General features: G+C 38.7%; 1 protein-coding gene across 3 annotated transcripts; it reads left to right on the forward strand.

Annotated features, from left to right (window-relative positions):
• Positions 1 to 2,381: 2,381 nt before the first annotated feature.
• Positions 2,382 to 18,443, forward strand: LOC127643108 (histone acetyltransferase KAT5-like). Of its 3 annotated transcripts, none has more exons than XM_052125681.1 (15): positions 2,382 to 2,456; positions 2,553 to 2,619; positions 3,996 to 4,064; positions 4,238 to 4,371; positions 4,606 to 4,674; positions 8,976 to 9,149; positions 9,303 to 9,374; positions 9,947 to 10,009; positions 13,608 to 13,856; positions 15,016 to 15,105; positions 15,509 to 15,649; positions 15,747 to 15,840; positions 15,920 to 16,079; positions 17,516 to 17,597; positions 17,730 to 18,443. In XM_052125681.1, the coding sequence occupies exons 1-15, from the start codon at positions 2,442 to 2,444 to the stop codon at positions 17,862 to 17,864; spliced, it is 1,614 nt and encodes a 537-aa protein (XP_051981641.1). In that variant the 5' UTR covers positions 2,382 to 2,441; the 3' UTR covers positions 17,865 to 18,443. The 3 variants fall into 3 exon arrangements, with proteins under 3 accessions (XP_051981641.1, XP_051981642.1, XP_051981643.1); XM_052125682.1 differs by having other exon boundaries at positions 8,979 to 9,149; XM_052125683.1 differs by lacking the exon at positions 4,606 to 4,674.
• The last annotated feature ends 3,774 nt before the right edge of the window (positions 18,444 to 22,217 follow it).

The following is a 22,217-nucleotide window of genomic DNA, read 5'->3' on the forward strand; positions in this document are numbered from 1 at the left end:
ACCGGCGAGAGCTGAGGTGGTTCTGCAGGGCTTCGAGGGGTGAGAAGCTGTGGCCTTCCATCCAGCGGTGGAAGGTGGGCATAGATGGTTGGCCACGGTCTCCTCGAGGGACGGAGTTGCCTCGTAGCCTCTTTCTCTCGCGCCGTCCACTGAGGAGAGCAAGGAAGAAAAAGAAGGCTTAAGGCGAGCAGAGTGCGGGGCTTTCCACGACTTTGTGAGCTCGTAGTGGACCTCAGGGAAGAAAGGAGAGGGTCTCTGTCGGGGGGCCTGCCGGCGCCCCTGCAGGAACCACTCGTCCAGCCGGCTGCGGGCGGGTTCTTCCGGGGAAGACCAGTCGAGCCTGAGGTCTTCCACGGCTTTTGACAGGATACGGACGATTTCCGAGTCCATGCTGGTGCCCGGGCTTGTTCGACCCCGCGCCATCGACATCAGCGGACACGAGCGCGGGCACCAGCATGGACTCGGCCAGTCGTCGGATGCAGCGTCAAGAGAGAGGCTGTCATCCTTTCCATCGTCGTCCCCTGATGTGCCGAACGAGACGAGACCCACCGCTTTGTTGGAGGGGTGCAGGTCCGCTCTCGTGAAATGGACTGGCGGCGGGGAGATTTCTGGTAGCGGTGATGCACGCGGGGACTGGGCCGGTGTGACGTCACCGAAGTCGGCGTGCTCTGGCAGCCTCTGTGAGCGGCGCTTTTTCTTGCGCGTCTCGAACGGAGGTGGCAGCATGGTGGAAGCCGGCTCGTTTGCGGTGAAAACGGCAAAGCGAGCGCGCAGCTCGGCGAGGCCCAAGGAGTCGCATTCGGGGCATCCGCCCTGAATGAGTGAAGCTTCTGCGTGGTCCAGACCCAGGCAGCGAGTGCAGATGATGTGCCGATCTCTGTCGTGAAGAGGGCCCCTGCACGAGGCGCAGGCTGAAGGCATTTGAAACAACGCCTTGGAAAATTACTCTTTTACTTTTAAAAGCGTTGCGGGGGCGAGCGCTTGCAGTAAAGGATATGCGATGCGCGCCGGATGGCGTAGCAGAAGGTTTCGAAGGCGGCTGAAGGCACCGGCGTCCTCTTAGCAGTCCCGCTGTAAGCTTGTCAACGGTGGCGAAAGACTCCAACAATCCGGAGGATCCAGCGAAGAGAAGGTCTTCGCTGAAGGAGATTAAATCTAAAGGAACTCGCATGACGGGGTGCCCATTATATAGCCTGCCTATGCTAATTTCGGCAGGCTCTGAGCGCGCGAACGCGAGTCGCCCCGCCATTGGTTCGAGCAGTTGCCGCGGCACAGCCAATGACCGAGCTGCCTCGCTCATCGCTGTCTGCTGTGCAGCTGCAATGCGTTTTACATAAAGACTTCAATATTGCTCGAGAAACTGAGTTTTCCCATAGCATAAGCTACTTACGCAATAGGAGAGACCTCTCGATAGGGAACCTTTTTGTTTTTTTTTTTTTTTGCATTATTCGAGGTCTGAAAACAGCATCTTCTTTGTTATTTTGACCAGTTGTCATTTTCTGCAAATATATCCTCTAATTGACAAAATTTTTATTTGGAATTTGGGAGAAAAGTTGTCATTACTTTATAGAATAAAACAAAAATATTCATTTTACTCACTATCTAAGACAGATAGATAATATATATATATATACGTTTTTGTCATGTAATCATTACAGCAACACAACCGCTTTTGCCAGCAACACCGTATGGTCATTTGAAATGGGCGAGGCGTAGCTGTGCAGACAAGGGCCTCAATAATACTTGATTATTTCAACTCTTCACGGTGTAATTTCAGTTTATACATTATCAAGTTTCTTAGTATCATTATTCAGGTGTAAATTATTGCCCACAGCCTACACACCTCTCGTTCGCCCATTTTCACACAGGGAATATCCAAACGGCATTTTTGCGCCCTTGAAGTGCACTTCGGGATGGGTACGCCACTAGAACCACAGTCGTTCCAAAAAGAAGTAAGAAAGTTTTTTTTTTTTAAAGTTTTACTCCATAAAGGGCCCTTCTACAAGACTTTTAGTGAAGGGTACATTCAAACTGTAATGCCATGCTCTCTTTAGAGCTCCCACATCAAGAGCTTTGTCCTGTGTAGTGAGTAGGGCATAGGGATGATCACTTTCGATTGGGTTCGCCTAAAGTGTAGTTGTCACGTGGTACATGTTACTTTTCTCAGCGCTGGTGAGGATGGATCAATCACAGTCGTTTGAGATTACTGGATAAGGATTTCCTTTTGCATTTGTATGTCAGGTATGAATCCTTTGAATTAATACGTTTAAACGCGTATACTTTTGCATACAAACGTCTCCAACGGAACAAAAAACATCCTAAGATTTGAGTGCGGTTCAATATCTGGTTCAATTAGGGTTCAAGCGCCGCCTGGCGGACAACACGAACACGAACGGAGTTGTGTATTTGCCCACAATTCTGTGTGCTGAAGGCGTACAACGATGGCGGACCCCTCGGTGAGTAGCCGACTGTCTGTTTTATTTACTAATTAAATCACATTTTCGCAGTTGTTCTTGGTCGGTGTAGTTTATGAGTGCATTATGTTCTGATAGGTTGATGTCGTCGAAGGCTGTCGTCTTCCCGTGCTGCGAAAAAATCAAGAAAATGAAGACGAATGGCGTGAGTATCAGCCGAGAGCTGCGTGTACAATGTAAACAAAAGACTCGCAGCTACGCTCACGTACATGTCACTGCTTAAGACATTACACTCAGGTGTTAACCTGCCTCCTAACTTGACTAGGAGCAGACTTCCAAGTTATCACCCTTACAAAAACGTACTGTGGCGGTAGCATGATGGTATGATGATGATGATGATGATGATGATGATGATGATGATGATGATGATGGTAAAGCCTTGGTACTTGATGCATACCACGACAATGAATGAATGCCACATTCATTTAGAATGTAATTAACATGGCACTCCAAGTTACTTCAAAGAATACTGTGGTGCATGTCCAGAAAACATGATATGTGTCATGGTACATGTTCGAAAAACGATTTGTACTATTTTGTTGGTGAGAGAGCAAACCTGTGTGTGATGCGCTGCTGATATCAACGCATGTCATTAGTAATAATGAGAGTGCCATTTATTACATAAATATATTTGTATTGGTTTATCATCTTTGTCAAATTGGTTATGGCTGTTAGACCACCTTGGACCAGAAATAATCCAGGTACCATTTTCCATAAACCCACATATCCAGGAGGAGAAACATGCAAATTCCAAATGTTTTTTATTTGTTTTTTTTGGTTATCAGATGATCCGATTGAAAGGATAGTTCACCCGAAAATGGAAATTAATTCTCCATTTACTCATCCTCATGCCATTCCAGATGTGTATGACTTAATTTCTTCTGCAGAATTCCAAGATTTTTGGAAAAATATTTCAGCTCTCAAGATCCATTCAATGCAAGTAAATTGTGGCCAGAACTTTGAAGCTACAAAAAGGGCATAAAGGCAGCATTAAAGTAATTCATACAACAAGTGGTTTTGTCTTCTGAAGCAATATGATAGGTGTGGGTGAGAAACAGACCAATAGTTTAGTCCTGTAAATTCTCCTCTCTGCCCAGTAGGTGGCGATATGCATGAAGAATACAAATCGCCAAAAACAAAAGAAGAAGAATGTGGAAGTTAAAGTGTAGATTTATTGTATAAAATGACTAAATTACTGATCTGTTTTTCACACACACATATTATATCGCTTCTGAAGACATGGATTTAACTACTGGAGTCTTGTGGATTACTTTTATGCTGTCTTTATGTGCTTTTATGAGCTTCACATTTCTGGCCACCATTCACTTACATTGTGAGGACCTACAGATCTGAGATATTCTTCTAAAAATGTTTTGTTTGTGTTCAGCAGAAGAAAGAAAGTCAGTCAGATCTGGGATGGCATGAGGGTGAGTAGATGATGAGAGTATTTTTGGGTGAACTATCCCTTTAAATTTTAACTGTGTGCATCTATGTGTAATTTAGTGTTTTATCTCTTCAAAGCATTGGCTGAAATTCTCAGTGTCAAAGAGATTCCTGGGAGAAAGCTCTATTATGTCCACTATATTGACTGTGAGTATTAAACAATCACCTGACAACTCAATACATATGGCTGTTTATTCATTCTTTCCACCAGAACATAATTGGTCTTTTAATATGTGATTCAATTTGATGTTCAGCCTTTCATTTCAAAGTGAACATTGAACTAAAATGTTTTTTTTTGTTTTGTTTTGTTTGTCATATAGTCAATAAGCGACTGGACGAATGGGTTAATCCAGACCGGCTGGACTTGAAGAAGCTCCAGTTTCCCAAGGAAGCCAAGACCCCTACAAAGAATGGTCTGTCTGGGTCTCGTCCCAGCTCCCCAGAAAGAGATGTGGTAAGAGAATTAGTCCTCCATTTACTTTGTCATTCCCTTTACATTTCAAATCTGTCATTACAGAGATATGCTATCATTTTAAATCTGCTGACAGTGATTGGATTTCTTTGATGTATCATTTGTGTCACATCCCCACCTCAGTGGTTGACTTTCATTGTGAAGAGTTGTCATACACAATTGTTTTCATGCTATGCAATCCTTTACCATCTTCTCTTCCTTTCTGTTCAAATTCAGAGGAAGAGTCTAGATCTCGGCGTTCAGTCTGCTTCAGCTCCTTCAAGAGGCAAAACCCTCCCCACACCGGTACAGACAAACCCGCCCATTGTACACAAATAAAACTCAATCTCTCAAGCAAGTGCTCAAAATGAATGGGCTGAATTTAGCTCATGTCACACTTTCCAACAATTGTGAGGGATGCAATTTTTGCCTCGTCTAAATTTACATTGCAATTTGGAAAGCAGGGGTATATAAATTAAAATGCACAATAATATTTTTTTAGCAAGAAAATTCACGTTAGATCATAATTTTCTTTTGTTTAGAAAGACCTTTGATATTAGAGCAAAAATAGTATTCTTGATGATAATTTTTGTATTGTTTTCAGGTTAAAAATATCAAAAAATCCATAAAACTAGATCAAGTTAATTTTATCTTGTTTTAGATACAACACTGCATAAGATATTTAGTTTTTTCAGTGAATGTATTTTGAACATGTGTATTTTGTTTTACTGTACTTGCAGATTTTTATTTAGTCAAAACAAGTGAAAAAATAAAGTAATCCAAAGTATTTAGAATACATTACTGACCTTGAGTAATCTAACGCAATAGGTTGCAATAGGTAATGGAATACATTTTCAAAAGTAACCCTCCCAACCCTGTTCCCCTGCTGAAAACTGGTGGTACTTCAAGCTTGAATTGCTCTGATGGCAGGAATATTCCTTATTACAATCCGGGGACATGATTAATTTCATAAATTTTTTTAACACGTTATTTTTTTGATGCAATTAATCGCTCTGTATTAACGTGTTAAATCGACATCCCAGATTTAAAGCATTGGACACTTGTACTTTATTATCTCTGTTTTCAAATGATTACTATTTTAGAATAATAGTGAAGTCATCAAAACTATAAAATAAGGCTGTCAAATCAAAATTAAAATATTCATCTCAATTTAGATACAAATGCACACTCGAATGCTAAAATGAACAGTCTAATTTTTAATGTGTGCAAAGCAGTTTCATTCTGTAAAATGTCCTTGTAAATTGACACAGCATCTCAAAAACTGCATTGTTACCACATGAGACGCTGAAAAAACAGCGAGACATGACTCAATTCAAAGACGTCCATCTTGCGTTTAGTAAAAGAAGGACATGTTCCGAGGTCAAGGACTTTGCCGGTTGTGTCTTGACTATGCATTGCTCTCTTATTAGCATCTCGCTGCATAATCATTAGTAACGTACTGTACATACAACTGTATGTAATGAAAACACTGTGGTACGGCTGGTATTATGAAGCTTGAGTTTGTGGTGGTATTATTTCACTGGTATAGACTACTGTGCACTTAGTTAATACAGAACCTTCTATTGAAGCATTACTTTTCTCATTTAACATTTTTACTTACCGTACTGGTTAAAGGTGCACTCAGTAATATTTTTTTTTTCTCATTTATAAAGTTTTAATTCTAAAGAACTGAATATTTTAAAACATACAAAATCATGACCACTCATGTAAGATGAAGAGTTCAGTCATATAATTAATCTTATAAAATATGGAGTTATATATGTGCCAAAATTCTGCACGCTCAAAATGGCATTTTTTAAATTGAGATTTCAGAGATGGGGAACCTTAATCATGTGATTGCTGTTATAACATACATTCAATTAAAAATATGGGTGTCTAAAGTAAATATGTATATATTTATAGACCTGTATGATATTTCATAGAATGTATATATTTTTCTCTTAGATTAATCTCTTTGACTGGGATTCTGTTATATAATTTGTCTATAATTTTTTTTAACTTAAAGTGCAGTATTTAAGATTCAGAAACCCTTATTAGTAATGACACCTGTGGCCATTAAGTGAACTGCAGCCAGCTACCTGTTGCTTGTGCTCGCACTCGTGCACACACTCCATAGGGATGCGAGCGAACGAGGATCGACCAAAACAATGACGTAACATACAAAGAGACTGAACGTGATTCACTGGCATCATGCGGTAGCATAATTAAAATTACACAGTTATGATTCTTTTACTACAAACATTGAGACTGTATATTGTATTTGACTCTACGGTGCTGGAGCAGGGCTAAAACAAAGTGTGGATATAGGTCTGACTATGCGAGACTGTAGTTTGAAGTAATCACTTTTCTTTGCATGAAACATTGACTGCATTTATACGATAGCCTATGTCGGCGTTAGCTAGCTAGCCAGCTTTGCTGTTAGCTAGATTTTTCACATGCTTTGCAGTTATGTAAGCTTACCTGTCCAATAAGAAGAACACCAATTCAGGGTTGGTTTTGATCCCCAAAACCAAACGAAGTTCCCTCCAGGAATCAAATGCCGATGTTCACTCTAGTTTTCGCTTGACCACTATCACGTTCCTCAACCACGATCACGTTCCAGCTTAGCCAGATGGGATTCAGAAGATACATTTGATTTTTTTTTGGGCTTAATCTGAGTTTGTGTAGGAGTCAGTGTTGTGCTGGGAGCTGGCCGTTTGCTGGATTCCATCTCTAAGTTAACGTTACCTAGTGTTGCAGGTTGTTGTCACTGTTTAATGGCAGAAGAGAAGCTATTATTGTCTGAGGCAAGGCTCTCGGGAGCACGCATAAATGTCACATCCTTTGGATTTTCCCAGCAAAAGTGACCCGCTACCTTCACATTAATATCAGTCTACAGGCTTTAATTACGTTACAAGCTGTTCACACATTGGCAAAAAAAGGCAAATATTACATGAATTTTAATAGAAGTGGCCAACAAAGTAACTGCTCTGCTATTGGACACTTTCATTAGTTAACAGCCAGATATTTCTTTGCAATAAACAATCACTATAACAGTGCTTGTGGATGCAGGAGACAACATTAATTTAAAAATCAGATGTCTTTTAGATTTTTCACATTATTTTAAATGATGTCTTTAAAATTTGAATATAATTCATATTATGGTAACATTTCAGTGGAAAAATTTGAATTTAGTTTATCAGCCCTGTTAACAGCCCTACTATGATTTAGCACAAATGGATATATGGGAATTACTTAGACCAAAAATGTAAAAACAAATAGAAACACTTATTTGAACTTCTTTATTTGGATTGCAGCTCTGCATACTTTCAACCAACTTCATGAGTTGCATGCTGGGATGCTTTAATACTGTCCAGTACTGAAGGCTCTTCCATGTATGCTGGATGCAACTCATTCATTAAAACATTACAGATATAGGCACAACCTCCCAATTTATATTTGTCTGCAAGTTTCAACCATTCAAACAAGTGTGACCAAAGTTTTACTGGTACTGTCAAGATGATATTTTTATAGTAGGGCTGTCAAACGATTAAAATATTTAATCGCATAATATCTTTATGAAAATGATTGGACAAAATATGCTTCATCCCAATGTATTTTTCAGTCATCCACACAAAACCTACCCCACCAACACAACAGAAAATGAACACAACACAACAGAAAATGAACACAACTCAATTCAAATTATGTACAAAATCTAGTAATTGTAAGTGTTTTATGATGCAATATATGTCACAATTGTAACATAAATTGGGTTAACCCATTTACAGTGACTGTGTAGATTACCTGCAGGGTTCCATCAATGTTTCCAACTTCTGCACTAAAGCACTATCAAACAGAGACACTGTGACAGAACCTTGGAGACAGCAGCAGAGTTTCCTTTAGCTGCTAATCAGTACCGCCGTTACCTATACACATTATGAAGTCTGTGTTGGGCACCAACTCCCTAGGGGGGCACCAGAAACTCCACCGGCTGCCTTTACTGGCATGTTATACGTTATTCAAGGACCCAGTAGGGGTCGCGGAACACGACCATTTCACGCTCGCACCACGCCTTGCATCTTTTGCCGCACGCCTCGCAGTGCAAGGCTGGTGTTCAAATGGCAGCTGTCTTGCCGCAGGTATCGGCATAATGTCTCCCACCATCTGTTTTCCCGACTTCAATGCATTAGACATTAGCGGCGTTTGTGCGAATTGACTCGCTTCTCATGAACTACGGTTTATTCAAAGAGTCATATTACATGTTAATGGCATTAAAAAAAATTGTGCCGTTAAACAAATGTTGCGTTAACGCGTTAATAACGCTTTCACTTCGACAGCATTGGTTTATAGTTAATGTTTTTGAAGGGAACGTTTAAAATTGCATGTTTTGTTACTCCTAAAATCTGTTCATTTTATTATTTTCTGTATGTAACAATTTCAACACCTTTTTCATTACCATCAAACTCATTACCGCCTGTCTGTTTTTTTACATGAGGTAAGCAGCTGAAGGTTTACATTGTGAATTCATTTGCTTTGAAGAAATTTGCACTAATTTTCTGTTTGGAGAAAACAATTATCCATCATGTTTCTGATTGCTCTTTCAGAAGAGAAAAGTAGAATCAGTCTCTTTGGCAACACAAGTGACTGCAGCGACTCCTGTGCCCTCAATTCCTGCTTCTGCAGATGCGAATCAGGCCGCGGTCTATCCAGCAATGAGAGATGCCTCCTTCAGCAACAAGTCCAGAGAAGAACATGAGCAACTCACCTCTTTCACCACAGTAAATTAAAGATTGTCTTTCAAATTCAATCGAAGTTCAGTAGTTAGTTTGCGGTAACTAAAGAGCTGGCCCATTTCTTGTCTTGTGTCTTTATTTTGGAATGTCATTTTGGAAATCAAACCTGTTTTGGTACACCCCCTTCTCTCTTGGAAGAATGGCACAGCTCGTCGTATTATTCCTTCTCAGCCGGGGAGAAAACGGAAAAATTGTGGCGGGACAGATGAGGTAGGCCTTGCAGCTCACCTTATAAATGCTTTCTTAGCTGGTTAAATCTGTTTGAATTGTTAAATCCTGCGTTTATATCATATGTTTTGCTAATCTAACATTTGTATCTTCACATTTCAATGTTATTTGCCTAGAAGTGGTTGCCATAGGGTAGCATACCCTGTCACTTTGCATAAATCTGTTTTTATTGAGAAAGGTGCTGGGCTGGCCTATGTTTAGATGTACATGTTTATCAGATAGATACATGGATGGATGGATGGATGGATGGATGATCGCTCCAAATCAGTGTTTACATCATATAACCAGTGAAATGTGAGGGTTTATTTCACCCCACATAGCATTTAAACACAGACTACATTTTCACTTAAGTTAAATGAATATATACGAACATAAATCACAAGAGTGTTGTTATTTGATTTCTAAATGTCCCCTAAAAATCTAATACTTCAAATGTTTAGTTTCTCTTTAAAATAAATACAAAAAATGCTGATATTTGTGTACTTTCACCTGTCTTCTTTCATTCTAAAATCAAATGTCCCAAAGCTTTGCAACCCCTTGTGTTTTTCTGTCAGATGGTAAAGGTGTTCCAGAATAACAGCCCTCGCAGCTCCACCATCTATTTGCTGCCAGGAGAGGTCCGGCTCATTTACTTCACATTGCCTTTGTTGTGTGTCTACTAAATTGGAGGCGTAGGGGTTTCAGTGAATGGTGTGAAGCTTAGACTCCAGATATTTTGTTGAGAATCCTCTGAATCTTGTAAATGCAATGAAACTCAGGTGTCAGTGACCTTAATCGCTAAATTCACAAGTACGTAGCCATTAACTTTTGGGGTTTTTTAATTCAGGTTATAAGTAATTCCAAACAGTGTTAAAGGTGCACTCAGTAATTTTGTGCTAACACCTAGCAGTGTAGATTCAGCATCATGCCAATGCAATAGTTTTATTTACGCTATTCACCGTCAGCAGTATTTTATTTATTCCAGCAATGTGTAATATAATATAATAATATAAGTGAGAAGTATTCAGCTGGTTATTTGATCTCAAAATGGTAGCGCAGATTAGGTGATTTGCTCCAATGGAATAAAAAGCATTCATTAAGCTTTTAACTTCTTAACGTATCATACGTGAGTGTACATAAATAATTTTATATTCTTAAGTACTATTCATTACTTGATTGCTTGCCTAGCAATTGCCACTAAGAGGCTGCACAAGAAGCTTAATTTTTTCTAAAATGTAATCAGAAATGTGACCAATGACAAGATAAATACATGTCAAAATAATGTATATATATATATTACAATTAAGTTGAAGGTTCGCCAACTTAAACCAAAAATGAAAATACTCTCATCATTTACTCACCCTCATGCCATCCCAGATGTGTATGACTTTCTTTCTTCTGCTGAACACAAACAAAGATTTTAAGAAGTCCTAATTCAGCTCTGTAGATGCATTCAATGCAAATGAATGGTACTAGAACTTTGAATCTCCAAAAAGCACATAAATCAGCATACAAGTAATCCATAAGACTGCAGTGGTTAAATCCATGCGATATGGTGAGTGTGGGTAAGGAACAGATTCTATATTTACTATAAATCTCCACTTTCACATTCTTCTTTTGTTTTTGGTGATTCACATTCTTTGTGTATATCACCACCTATTGGGCAGGAAGGAGGATTTATTTAAAAAAAAAACTTAAGAAAGACTTAACTATTAATCTGTTTCTCACCCACACCTATAATATTGTTCCTGAAGACGTGAATTTAACCACTGGAGTCTTAGTGATTACTTTTATGCTGCCTTTATTTTGTTTTTGGATCCTCAAATTTATGGCCACCATTCACTTGCATTGTATAGACCTACAGAGCTGAAATATTCTTCAAAAGGTATTTTTTGTGTTGTGCAGAAGAAAGTAAGTCATACACATCTGGGATGGCATGAGGATGAATAAATGATGAGAGAATTTTCATTTTTGGGTGAACTATCTCTTTTAAGCCTTCAATGCATTTTTGTCATGCCCGGAAGCATGGCTTCTCTTTAATTATTCAAACTGTCAAATGGGCTGGACTTTGTAGCAATCAACCTATAATTGAACCTAACCTCTGACAGTGTTTGAAATGTAAAAGCACCACTGTTGAAAACATACAGGAGCAATTAATTGTGATCTGATGAAACATGAAACGTTTTTGCACTTATTTAATTTTTTTAGTTAATAAATGTCATAGTTTGAGTAGCTTTTGGGAGCAACATTGCTAACACATTCAGTTGAGGTCAGAAGTTTACATACAGCTTATCCAAATACATCTAAACTCAGTTTTTCACAATTCCTGACATTTAATCGTAGAAAACATTCACTTTCTAAGGTCAGTTAGGATCACTAATTTATTTTTTAAATGTGAAATGTCAGAATAATAGTAGAGAGAATGATTTATTTCAGCTTTTATTTCTTTCATCACATTCCCAGTGGGTCAGAAGTTTACATACACTTTGTTAGTATTTGGTAGTATTGTCTTTAAATTGTTCAACTTGGATCAAATGTTTTGGGTAGCCTTCTCACAAGCTTCTCACAATAAGTTGCTGGAATTTTGGTCCATTCCTCCAGACAGAACTGGTGTAAATGAGTCAGGTTTGTAGGCCTCCTTGCTCGCACACAGTTTTTCAGTTCTGCCCATACATTTTCAATCGGATTGAGGCCAGGGTGATAGCCACTCCAATACCTTGACTTTGTTGTCCTTAAGCCATTTTGCAACAACATCGGAGGTATGCTTGGGGTCATTGTCCATTTGGAAGACCCATTTGCGACCAAGCTTTAACTTCCTAGCTGATGTCTTCAGATGTGGCTTCACAATTTCCACATAATTTTCCTTCCTCATGATGCTATCTATTTTCTGTACTGTAGTCTGTTTTTTTATGGTGGTTTTGGAGCAGTGGCTTCTTCCTTGCTGAGCAGCCTTTCAGGTTATGTCGATATAGGACTAGTTTTACTGTGGATATAGATACTTGTCTACCTGTTTCCTCCAGCATCTTCACAAGGTCCTTTGCTGTTGTTCTGGGATTGATTTGCACTTTTTGCACCAAACTACGTTCATCTCAGAACGTTCAGAAATAGAATGTGTCTCCTTCCTGAGCGGTATATTGGCTGCGTGGTCCCGTGGTTTTTATACTTGCGTACTATAGTTTGTACAGTTGAACATGGCACCTTCAGGCATTTAGAAATTGCTCCCAAAGTTGAACCAGTCTTGTGGAGGTTGTGGCAGGATGAATGAGGCATAGACAGACAATTCTCTAAAGCAATGTCACGAATGGGGTGTTTTATTGACACCGCAAACAATACTGAAGGAATGAAACTTGGTGCGTTGTGTCTTCGGTGCTGGGGCGAGGAGGGCGTGCCGTGGTCTCTGTGCCTGTGAATTCCGTGTGCAGTGTAGCTTTCCCGAATTCCATGCTCTGATTGGCCTTCACTCATTGCTGGACCCTCAGATTTAAGCGAGACAGAGAAGAGGGTTATTGGTATTCTCTGGAGTCATGGCTCACCGTCTTCCTCTTCCGCTGGCATTTAAATCCGCTCCAGGTGATTGTTCGCAGGTGGGGCCAATCTGCGCCCACATTCCAGGGATGATTGGATGATATGCTCCAATTCCAGGGCAGCATTGATATGTGCATGGCATACACGCCACAAGTTGCACAAAGATATCAAGGAAAGAGGCACTGAGTTTGAAGGTTGACCTTAAAATACATCCACAGGTACGCCCCCAATTGAATCCAATTAGGCAATTAGCCTATCAAAAGCGAATTGGCTAATTGCCTAAAGGCTTGACATAATTTTCTGGAATTTTCCAAGCTGCTTAAAGGCACAATTAACTTATTGTATATTCACTTCTGACCCACTGGAATTGTGATATGGTCAATTAAGTGAGTCAATCTGTCTGTAAGCAATTTTTGTTCATATTTCTTGTGTCATGAACAAAGTCATAAACAACTTGCCAAAACTATAGTTTGTTCATTTTAAATCTGTGGAGGGGTTAAAAATTTTGTTTTAATGACAACCCTAAGTGTATGTAAACTTCTGACTTCAACTGTACACAACAATTGACTACAAAAAGACTACTCAAGGCCCATTAGACTTTCTACGTATATAATGAAGTGCAGAGATTTTTGGATGTATACCACATTCAGTTTTGTCATTTATTGCTGTTACAACATCAATCATCTCCCTAACTCTACTCTTTGGTCTTAGGATTCACAGGACAGTTCTGATGGAATCCCCTCTGCCCCACGCATGACTGGGAGCTTGGTGTCGGACCGCAGTCACGATGACATTGTCACACGAATGAAGAACATAGACTGTATTGAGCTGGGCAGACACAGGCTGAAGCCCTGGTACTTTTCTCCATACCCACAGGAGCTCACCACACTTCCCATCCTCTACCTCTGTGAATTCTGTCTCAAGTACCTCAAAAGCCTCAAATGTCTCCAGAGGCACTTGGTAAGACCCGTTTCAGGACTGTTTATACAGTGGCTCTAAAAAGTACACTATGTGGTCCAAAGAACGTAGAAACCCAATAATTTTTTTATTGTAGGTTTAAAATGATAAAACATCAGATACTGTACAAATAAATATTTGGCCTCTTTCTGGTTGTCAAACGTTAGTGAAACATGGCCAAATTGAATGTGATGAACTACATGACTTTCATACATGCATTGAAAAAAAAAAAATCACCTTGACACCAGTTCAGATTAGAAAAGAACATAGTACTGAGAAAAGCTCTGGCATCATTTGTTTGCAAATGCAACTTGGTTTGATATTTTGTTTTTGATGCAAGTACATTCATACATTTTTAAAGCTAGTGTATAGAAATAGTTCACTGAAAATTTTTAATTCTCTCATCTACTCCATCCCAGATGTGTATGACTTTCTTCTGCTGAACAAAGATTTTTAGAAGAATATTTCAGCTCTGTAGGTCCATGCAAGTGAATGGTGAACAGAAATTTGAAGCTCCAAAAAGCACATAGAGGCAGCATAAATGTAATACAGAAGACTCCAGTGGCTTAATCAATGCCTTCTGAAGCAATCTAATAGATTTTGGGGGAGAACGGGCCAAAATATAACTCCTTTTTCACTATACATCTAGCCATTGCAGTCTCTTGGCATGGTCATTATTTCAAGCTTGGTTACACTTCCTAGTGTTTGATGAATGCACAGAACGCTAGATGGTGCTAGGAGAAGTGTAATCAGGCTTGAAATCATGATCACCAAGGAGACTGCTGATGTCCAGATTTATAGTGAAAATGATCATCAAAAACACTTAGGTCTGTTCTCACCTCAAACCGATTGGATCGCATCTGAAGACATGAATTTAAACACTGGAGTCTTATGGATTACGGTTATGCTGACTTTATGTGCTTTTTGGAGCTTCAAAGTTCTAACCACCATTCACTTGCATTGTATGGAGCAACAGAGCTGAAATATTCTTCTAAAAATCTTTGTGTTCTGCAGAAGAAAGAAAATCACACATCTGGGATAACATGAGAGAATTGTCATTTTTGGGTGAACTATTCTTTTAAGTGTCCAAATGCTTTGTCTCTAAGCAACTCAAAACAACTGTTACTAACTCCCATCCCACATCTGTCTATAATCTTTACAGACAAAATGCAACCTTCGGCATCCCCCAGGAAATGAGATTTATCGCAAAGGAACAATCTCCTTTTTTGAAATTGATGGCAGGAAAAACAAGGTGGGTAATTTGTAGTATGTTTTTAAAAAGTCAAATGTAGTGTGTAAAGATAAGTAGAGTTTAGCTTAACAGTAACTTATTCCAAGGCTAATAATGTCAAAATGGGTTGAATACTGCTTATTTGAATGTTGTTGCTTGAACACTTTTTGTTACTAACCTTTGTTACAAACACTATTTTTTGTAGTTTTAAGAGCTTGACAGCCACTGTATCTTTTCATTGTATGAAAAAGAGCAGCTAGAACATTCTGCAAAATATATATGTTAAAATATCTCTTGTGCTCTAAAGAAGAAGGACAATCATACAGGGTTGGAACGATATGAGTAAATGATGACAGAATAAACATGTTGATTGTTTGAATTCAGTGGTTTGATCTGCTAATTCTGTGACTCTTTTTCACTACAGTCATATTCCCAAAATTTGTGTTTATTGGCCAAATGCTTCCTGGACCATAAGACCCTGTACTATGACACAGATCCGTTCCTCTTCTATGTTATGACAGAGTATGACTCTAAGGGCTTCCACATAGTCGGCTACTTCTCCAAGGTACATTGCGGCTCCACATTTTAGCTTGTTCCCTCTTTTGTATTGAGACTGTAAGCCTAGTGTATTTAACAGTGTTCTGGTTTTCCAATCAATGAAGGAAAAGGAATCAACAGAAGACTATAACGTGGCCTGTATTCTGACTTTACCTCCTTACCAGAGACGAGGCTATGGCAAGCTATTAATAGAGTTCAGTGAGTAATTTGCAAAATTTTTAAGGACTAGATTTTTTTCACTTCATCACAATCTTAAAAATTAATGTCTGTCTTTCAGGTTATGAGCTCTCGAAGGTGGAAGGTAAGACTGGTACACCTGAGAAGCCTCTGTCTGATCTGGGTTTGCTTTCCTACCGCTCATACTGGTCTCAGACCATACTGGAGATCCTTATGAACCTCAAATCAGAGAATGGAGAACGACCACAGATCACCATCAAGTATGTGTCCAGTGTTAATTTAAATATTGAAAATATTCATTGATGACGGGATTAATTGAAGGATAACAAAGTAAAAAAAATCTTACATTTTGTAAATTTGAATGTAGACATCACCTATTGTTATTTTTGTGGAGAGAAATACATGTAAAATAGTCTAAGAATAATATTACTGGACATTTTTATCAGCTATTATTATTTTTGTTGACTAAAATTGTATGCCATTTTAGTCCATATAAAATGGGCTAAAATTAAAATGATTATTAATATCAGTGCTGTTGATGACACCAAAAATCAGTTCTAAATTGTGTTTTTCTTTTTATTGAGTAGAACTTTTAAATAAATCAATTTGTAGGCATCTGTATGTTTTTTGTAATGTTACATTTAGTCTATTTAATGTATTAATTTACTGCGATTACTTAAAAATAATGCATTCAAAAATGTACGCAATTAACCACACCTCCTGACCCATACGTAAATCCTGTTATAAAAGTATGTATTTTGCTAGCATCGGAGGAATAAATAAAATGTTGTTTTTTTTACAAGCCACGTCAGCAGATGGCAATAAGCGCGCCTCACAAGCGGCACTACCACAGAATGAAAAATGTGTCAAACGGCTTTGTTCCATTTTTAAAAAAATTATCCCCTTCCCTCGCAAATTTTACTCCATCTCATGGACTCGGATGTACATCACCGCTTATGTTGCGCAAGTGTCCACTGGTCCTATTGGTGGAAGACTTGCAATTGGTTTAACTGGAACACCCTTAAACCTTGATCACTTGGAGCATGTTGAAGGCTGATGTCAATTTGTGGAATTATTTAGTGATTTTTGGGGTTGGTGAAGTGCAATCTGCTGTCACGTCACAATTGAGTTGCATTGAGCGATATGGATCTGCCTGAAGCGTACTTCAGAGAAGGCTCTGTCAAAATCGAGGGGTTGAGGGTCTGTCAACAGAAACTTCCCTCGCTCAATTAACGAAGTGGAACGTACTTCCAAAATGGCGGTGGGAATTCCCCCGAGTGAAAGGTGCTTTGGGGAGTTAGCGAGTGGATATTAAACGTGAAGTGGAACACAACCCAGGACATGTTCTTGACTGCTGGGCAAAGAACAACAGAACGCATCTCAAGATGTTGAATGATCTCAGAATAAACAACATAGTGACTTTTAAAGCTACTTTTTGTATTGTCGAATCCATGCTTTACTCGTCTGCCACAATAACGTAGTATATTTCGATCTGAATTTATATATTTTTTTTTATTGGCCCTACAATACAGTATTTGTTTTTTCATATTGAATTCGTTATTTGGGGGCCTTCTCTGCAAATAATGATATGCCATTTAATAGTGTTTAATTTATTGGTATGTCATGCAATTCATTTGATTAAAACATTTAAATCCTTAGTTATGTTGTAATAAATGACTATTTTTGTTTTTCTCAGTGAAATTAGTGAGATCACCAGTGTCAAGAAAGAGGATGTGATATCAACTCTTCAATACCTCAACCTCATCAATTATTATAAGGTAAAAGATGCTTCCTTCCTCATTTTCAGATTTCACCTTCATGTGATGAAAGAGAAATATTCATAGATGTATTGCTAACATACATTTTAAGTGGGATCCGTTCAGTGTGATTGATTTCACCCTCTCTTGCAGGGTCAGTATATCCTCACCCTATCAGAAGACATAGTGGACGGTCATGAGCGGGCCATGCACAAACGGCACCTCCGCATTGACCCTAAATGTTTGCATTTCACCCCTAAAGACTGGAGCAAGCGGGGCAAGTGGTAGAAAGAAAGACTAAGGATGGCCACTAGCACCAGGCAAACATTCTGTGTCCCGTTTACGAAGGAATTCAGATGCAGAACCTCCAATTTTTCTGGTGTTTTTAACAAACAGACGTGACCTGGAAATGTACCTGCAAAACTGTTTAGTATTGTTAATGGTTCTATGGCCATCATTTGCATCTTATGTGACCAACATTAATCCTCAATTTCATAATTCATTTGTAGCCTGCATATTTGTGCGAATGGAAGTATGTATTTTTGAAGAGGACAAAGCCTTGTCTTCCACAATTTTAAAGAGTCCATTTAAATGTCATTATTTATGGTGAATGTAATTTTTTTTTTACATTGAAAAAAAAAAAAAGACTACGCACAGTTATACGCTCTGTAACAATTGTCCTTGTGTCCAGTGTTTGCTTGTACATAATACACTTGCATATCTTTTTAAGTTGTTTTTATGGTCTAGGGTCAAATGCATGGGGATGTACATTAGGAAACTGTACATTTGTATAGTTTTTTTCTCTTTTTTTAATGAATGTATATTAACAAACACTGCACAATATTGTATTGGGTAAATAAAGACTGCATACATTTTTGTCCATTTACAAATGTTATTGTAGCATGAATCTATATTCTTGTATTTTTTTTATCCTTTAAAGGGGTCATGACATGAGAAACCAAATTTGCCTTGATCTTTTGGTATATAAGAGGTCTTTGTATCATTAAAACGTCCTGCAAGTTTAATATTTTAAGACGTCCTCCCCATTCTAAACGAAACATTTATTTAATCAAGCTCAAAATACAGCTCGTTCTGGATTCATGGTTAGAAGTGACGTACCAGCGTTTGCATATGACCGCCTCCAGCACAAGATAACTACGCTTTAAGCGCAAGACAACTCACGCTCATTTCAGTATCGCCGTCGCCTCACAAGTGTTCAGTCGATGGACAGCGAGCTCTGACAGAGAGTACTTGTGCACAGGAAAATTACGATGCCACACAGATGTGCTGTTCCTGGCTGTGGTCAAACAAAACCTCTGAATAAGCTGCCGAAAGATCCAGACGTCAGGGAAAAATGGATGGAGTTTATTTTTTGCGGACGTCCCAGTCACTGCAGTGTTAACTTAAGCGTTTGTTCTGTACATTTTAAGGATGACTGTTTTGAGAACAAATCTCAATATGATGCTGGCTTTGCCAGAAAACTGTTGCTCAAAGATAAGTCCGTGCCGACTATTCTGGGAACAACGACGGCATCAAACTGTAAGTAATCTATTTTAAACTTTAAACTACTTTTTAAAGCGCAATTTCATTCATTATGAATAATCACAGTGTTTTTACTTAGTTCACTTGCATATTGTTCTGGCTGGGAGCGTCAATAATTGATACATAGGCACTGACGTTAGCCAATCATAACAGTGGGCGTTAACACTGAAGTCTTAAATGGAAAACGCCCCCAAAACAGACTGTTTGAATCAGAGGATGAGAAACAGGGTGGGAAAAGGTCATAAATCACTAGATTTTAAAAGTTTTTCTTAAAAAAAAATATATTAATACTATAATTGCACCTAAGGGAACATAATAATACAATAAAAAAACCCATGTCATGACCCCTTTAAATATGTAAAGATAGAAAGGAACCGATTCTCAACAATTGCACATAACGCCGGTTTCACACTGCACGCGTTAGCAGTGCGTATGGTGAGCGGAAGCAGGACACGCGCGTTTTGCTTTCATACTGGCAGCGTTTGACGCGCGCGGCGTGTTTACAGACAAAGTAGGCTATGGGTAAGTTGGCATTGCTTTATTTCGTTTTCAAATACATTTATATTATATTATTATAATAATATTAATATAATATTATATAACTTTTGGTTCATCTTTGTTTTTGTTGACCGTGTAGTGCGAGTTGTTGATAGAAGGAAGGCCATTGCGCTGTATTTGCTATTACGAAGACTACGGAAAAGACGCAGACTTTGGGTTCACTCCATGAACCGACGAAGGAGACACCACGTGCTTTTGTTTTTGATTGTCAGCATGATATCAGCATGGCATCCTTATGACAATGTTTATGACAGTGTATATGCACTATATATATATATATATATATATATATATATATATATATATATATATATATATATATATATATATATAGTGCATACATTAAATTAATCTAACTTAAACTAAACTGGCAGTATACATTATTTAAACTTGTTTTTGTAGTTTGGGCAACAAGTTTGTTTTTGGACATTTGTTTTCTTTTTAAATTGATGAAGGTCATTTGATTGACTGTTTAAAACACAATAGATATCATCAATGCGCTTTTGGTAACTGCTGTGTATTTTTGCCATGATCAATGCATTGTCACTTTAATTCAGCGTAAGCCGCGCGGCAAAAATAGACAGGACGCCGAAACGATCAGCGGCACTGCTGCTCCAGCTCTGCTCCTCCTACGCGCTGCCTCGCCGCCTCTGCGTGCGATGTGAATGCTCTAATCTGTTAACATGGGCGCCGAAAAAAATACGCGCTGCTAACGCGTGCAGTGTGAAACCGGCGTAAGAGTGGCACTATTAAAACATTGTATTTTCTCTGTCTAATCTTTGAGGAATATTCAGGGTTCAATACGAGCTCAGTCGACAGCATTTGTGGAATAATGTTGATTACCACAAACCATTATATCGATCTGTCTCTCCTTTTCATCAATAAAACCACAAATCTGTGTTACAGTTTGAAATTGAATCGGGCCAATACGTAAAAGTTAAAATAATCCGTTTCAAATTTTAGCCAAAAGACGTAAACAACGTGAGTCATGTTAACATGTTTTAACTGATCAAATCACTCACTAGTCTTTTGTGTATAAAGTTTTACAACTGTACAACAGCATTACAATGACATAGGCCTAATGCTGTAAACCCCTGAAACAGCTGTAAAAGTTCAAATTTAAATAACGTCACAGCTCAAACAACACACAAATGTATGTAAGTGCTTTTGTAAAATTATTGGCTTCACATTTTTGCCTTTAGACGCGCTAAACATTTGCCTCATTCACTTTCATTGTAAGTGCCTCACTGTAGATTTTTACCGCTGCTTTTTTCTTTATTTTATGCATTCTCGTTTCCTTGCTCCACCCTCTAGGTAATGAGGAAAGTATGGTGAGCATGATCGATAACAGGTTCAGTGCCGTGTTTAAGGACATATTGAAGCATCTGTGCAATGAACAAAGTCGTTTGACTGCCTTAAATTTCCTCAATCCTGATGTTGTAAAATCTTGACCTGCTTAACAAGTCATCATATTTAGATATTTTTCAAGTCTTTCACAAAGTTGAGAAGTTCACCAGTCCAAAAGAAAGGTAAACAAATCCAATACAAGAGACAAGATCAAAATAGGCAGAAATATCCAAAAATAAAGGATAAACATTCAGAAACTGAAGTGTAGAAACACTAAACCCACTAAGAGCTACTTACAAGTGGTCTGTGATTGGCCAGTTGAGAAGCCTTTCATATACCCATAGTAAACAGAGAGACATAATATCGCATAACTTGCAGAAAAACAACCTACCACTAAGTTCGAAGTTCAATGCAAATTTTAATTGGTTAACATTAGACAAGATAAAAGTATCACATGCATGTATGAATTTTCCAGGGTATGAACGTGTGTGTGTGTGTGTGTGTGTGTGTGTTTACTCTCTTTTGCCCTATACAGCTGATATACAACCTATTTACTATTCAGTATATTCCATCCAGCTGAGCTCAATATAAGATATGGAACATAAATTGTCTTCCAACTGTTTTCGTTCTTAACCACATAAGATAACCGTCCAATCAGAAGGCGTCGTCAAGCTGGTGACGTATAGACAACTTTCGTCCAATCATTTGACATCTAATTATATCACTAGTGGGAGTTGCCGGAATACGGGTGGGGGAAAAAAATACGTGTCTACCAGGATGTCTTGGTGATGGTCAGCATGGTTTGTCCCTGTGAATGTCGGAAATGAGGGAGGAGATATGAATGTCCTCTGCTGAAACCCAAAAACTTTACTCTGGTCCATACCCCTCCCAGTCCACCAAGTATTGCATTCTGCACTCCCTCTGACATGAGCCCAACAAAGCTCTGACCAGGAAGACAGAGTCTCCGTTAATCATAAGTAGAGGTGTAGTGAGGAATCCTGGTGTGCATTGAGGCCCTCCTGAGCTGCAGGTTTGAGCAGAGACACATGAAAGGTGGGGAAAAAATGAGAATTAGCCAGTAACTGAAGATTTTAAATGGACACATGTACCTGGGGGTAATAGAATATAACTGCAGGGGTTATAGTTTTTGGTGGAGATCCATGTCTCTGGGACAGAACTCCAATTCCAAATTAT

The sequence above is a fragment of the Xyrauchen texanus genome, chromosome 4 (assembly GCF_025860055.1).
Source record: "Xyrauchen texanus isolate HMW12.3.18 chromosome 4, RBS_HiC_50CHRs, whole genome shotgun sequence".
NCBI classification, from domain to species: domain Eukaryota; kingdom Metazoa; phylum Chordata; class Actinopteri; order Cypriniformes; family Catostomidae; genus Xyrauchen; species Xyrauchen texanus.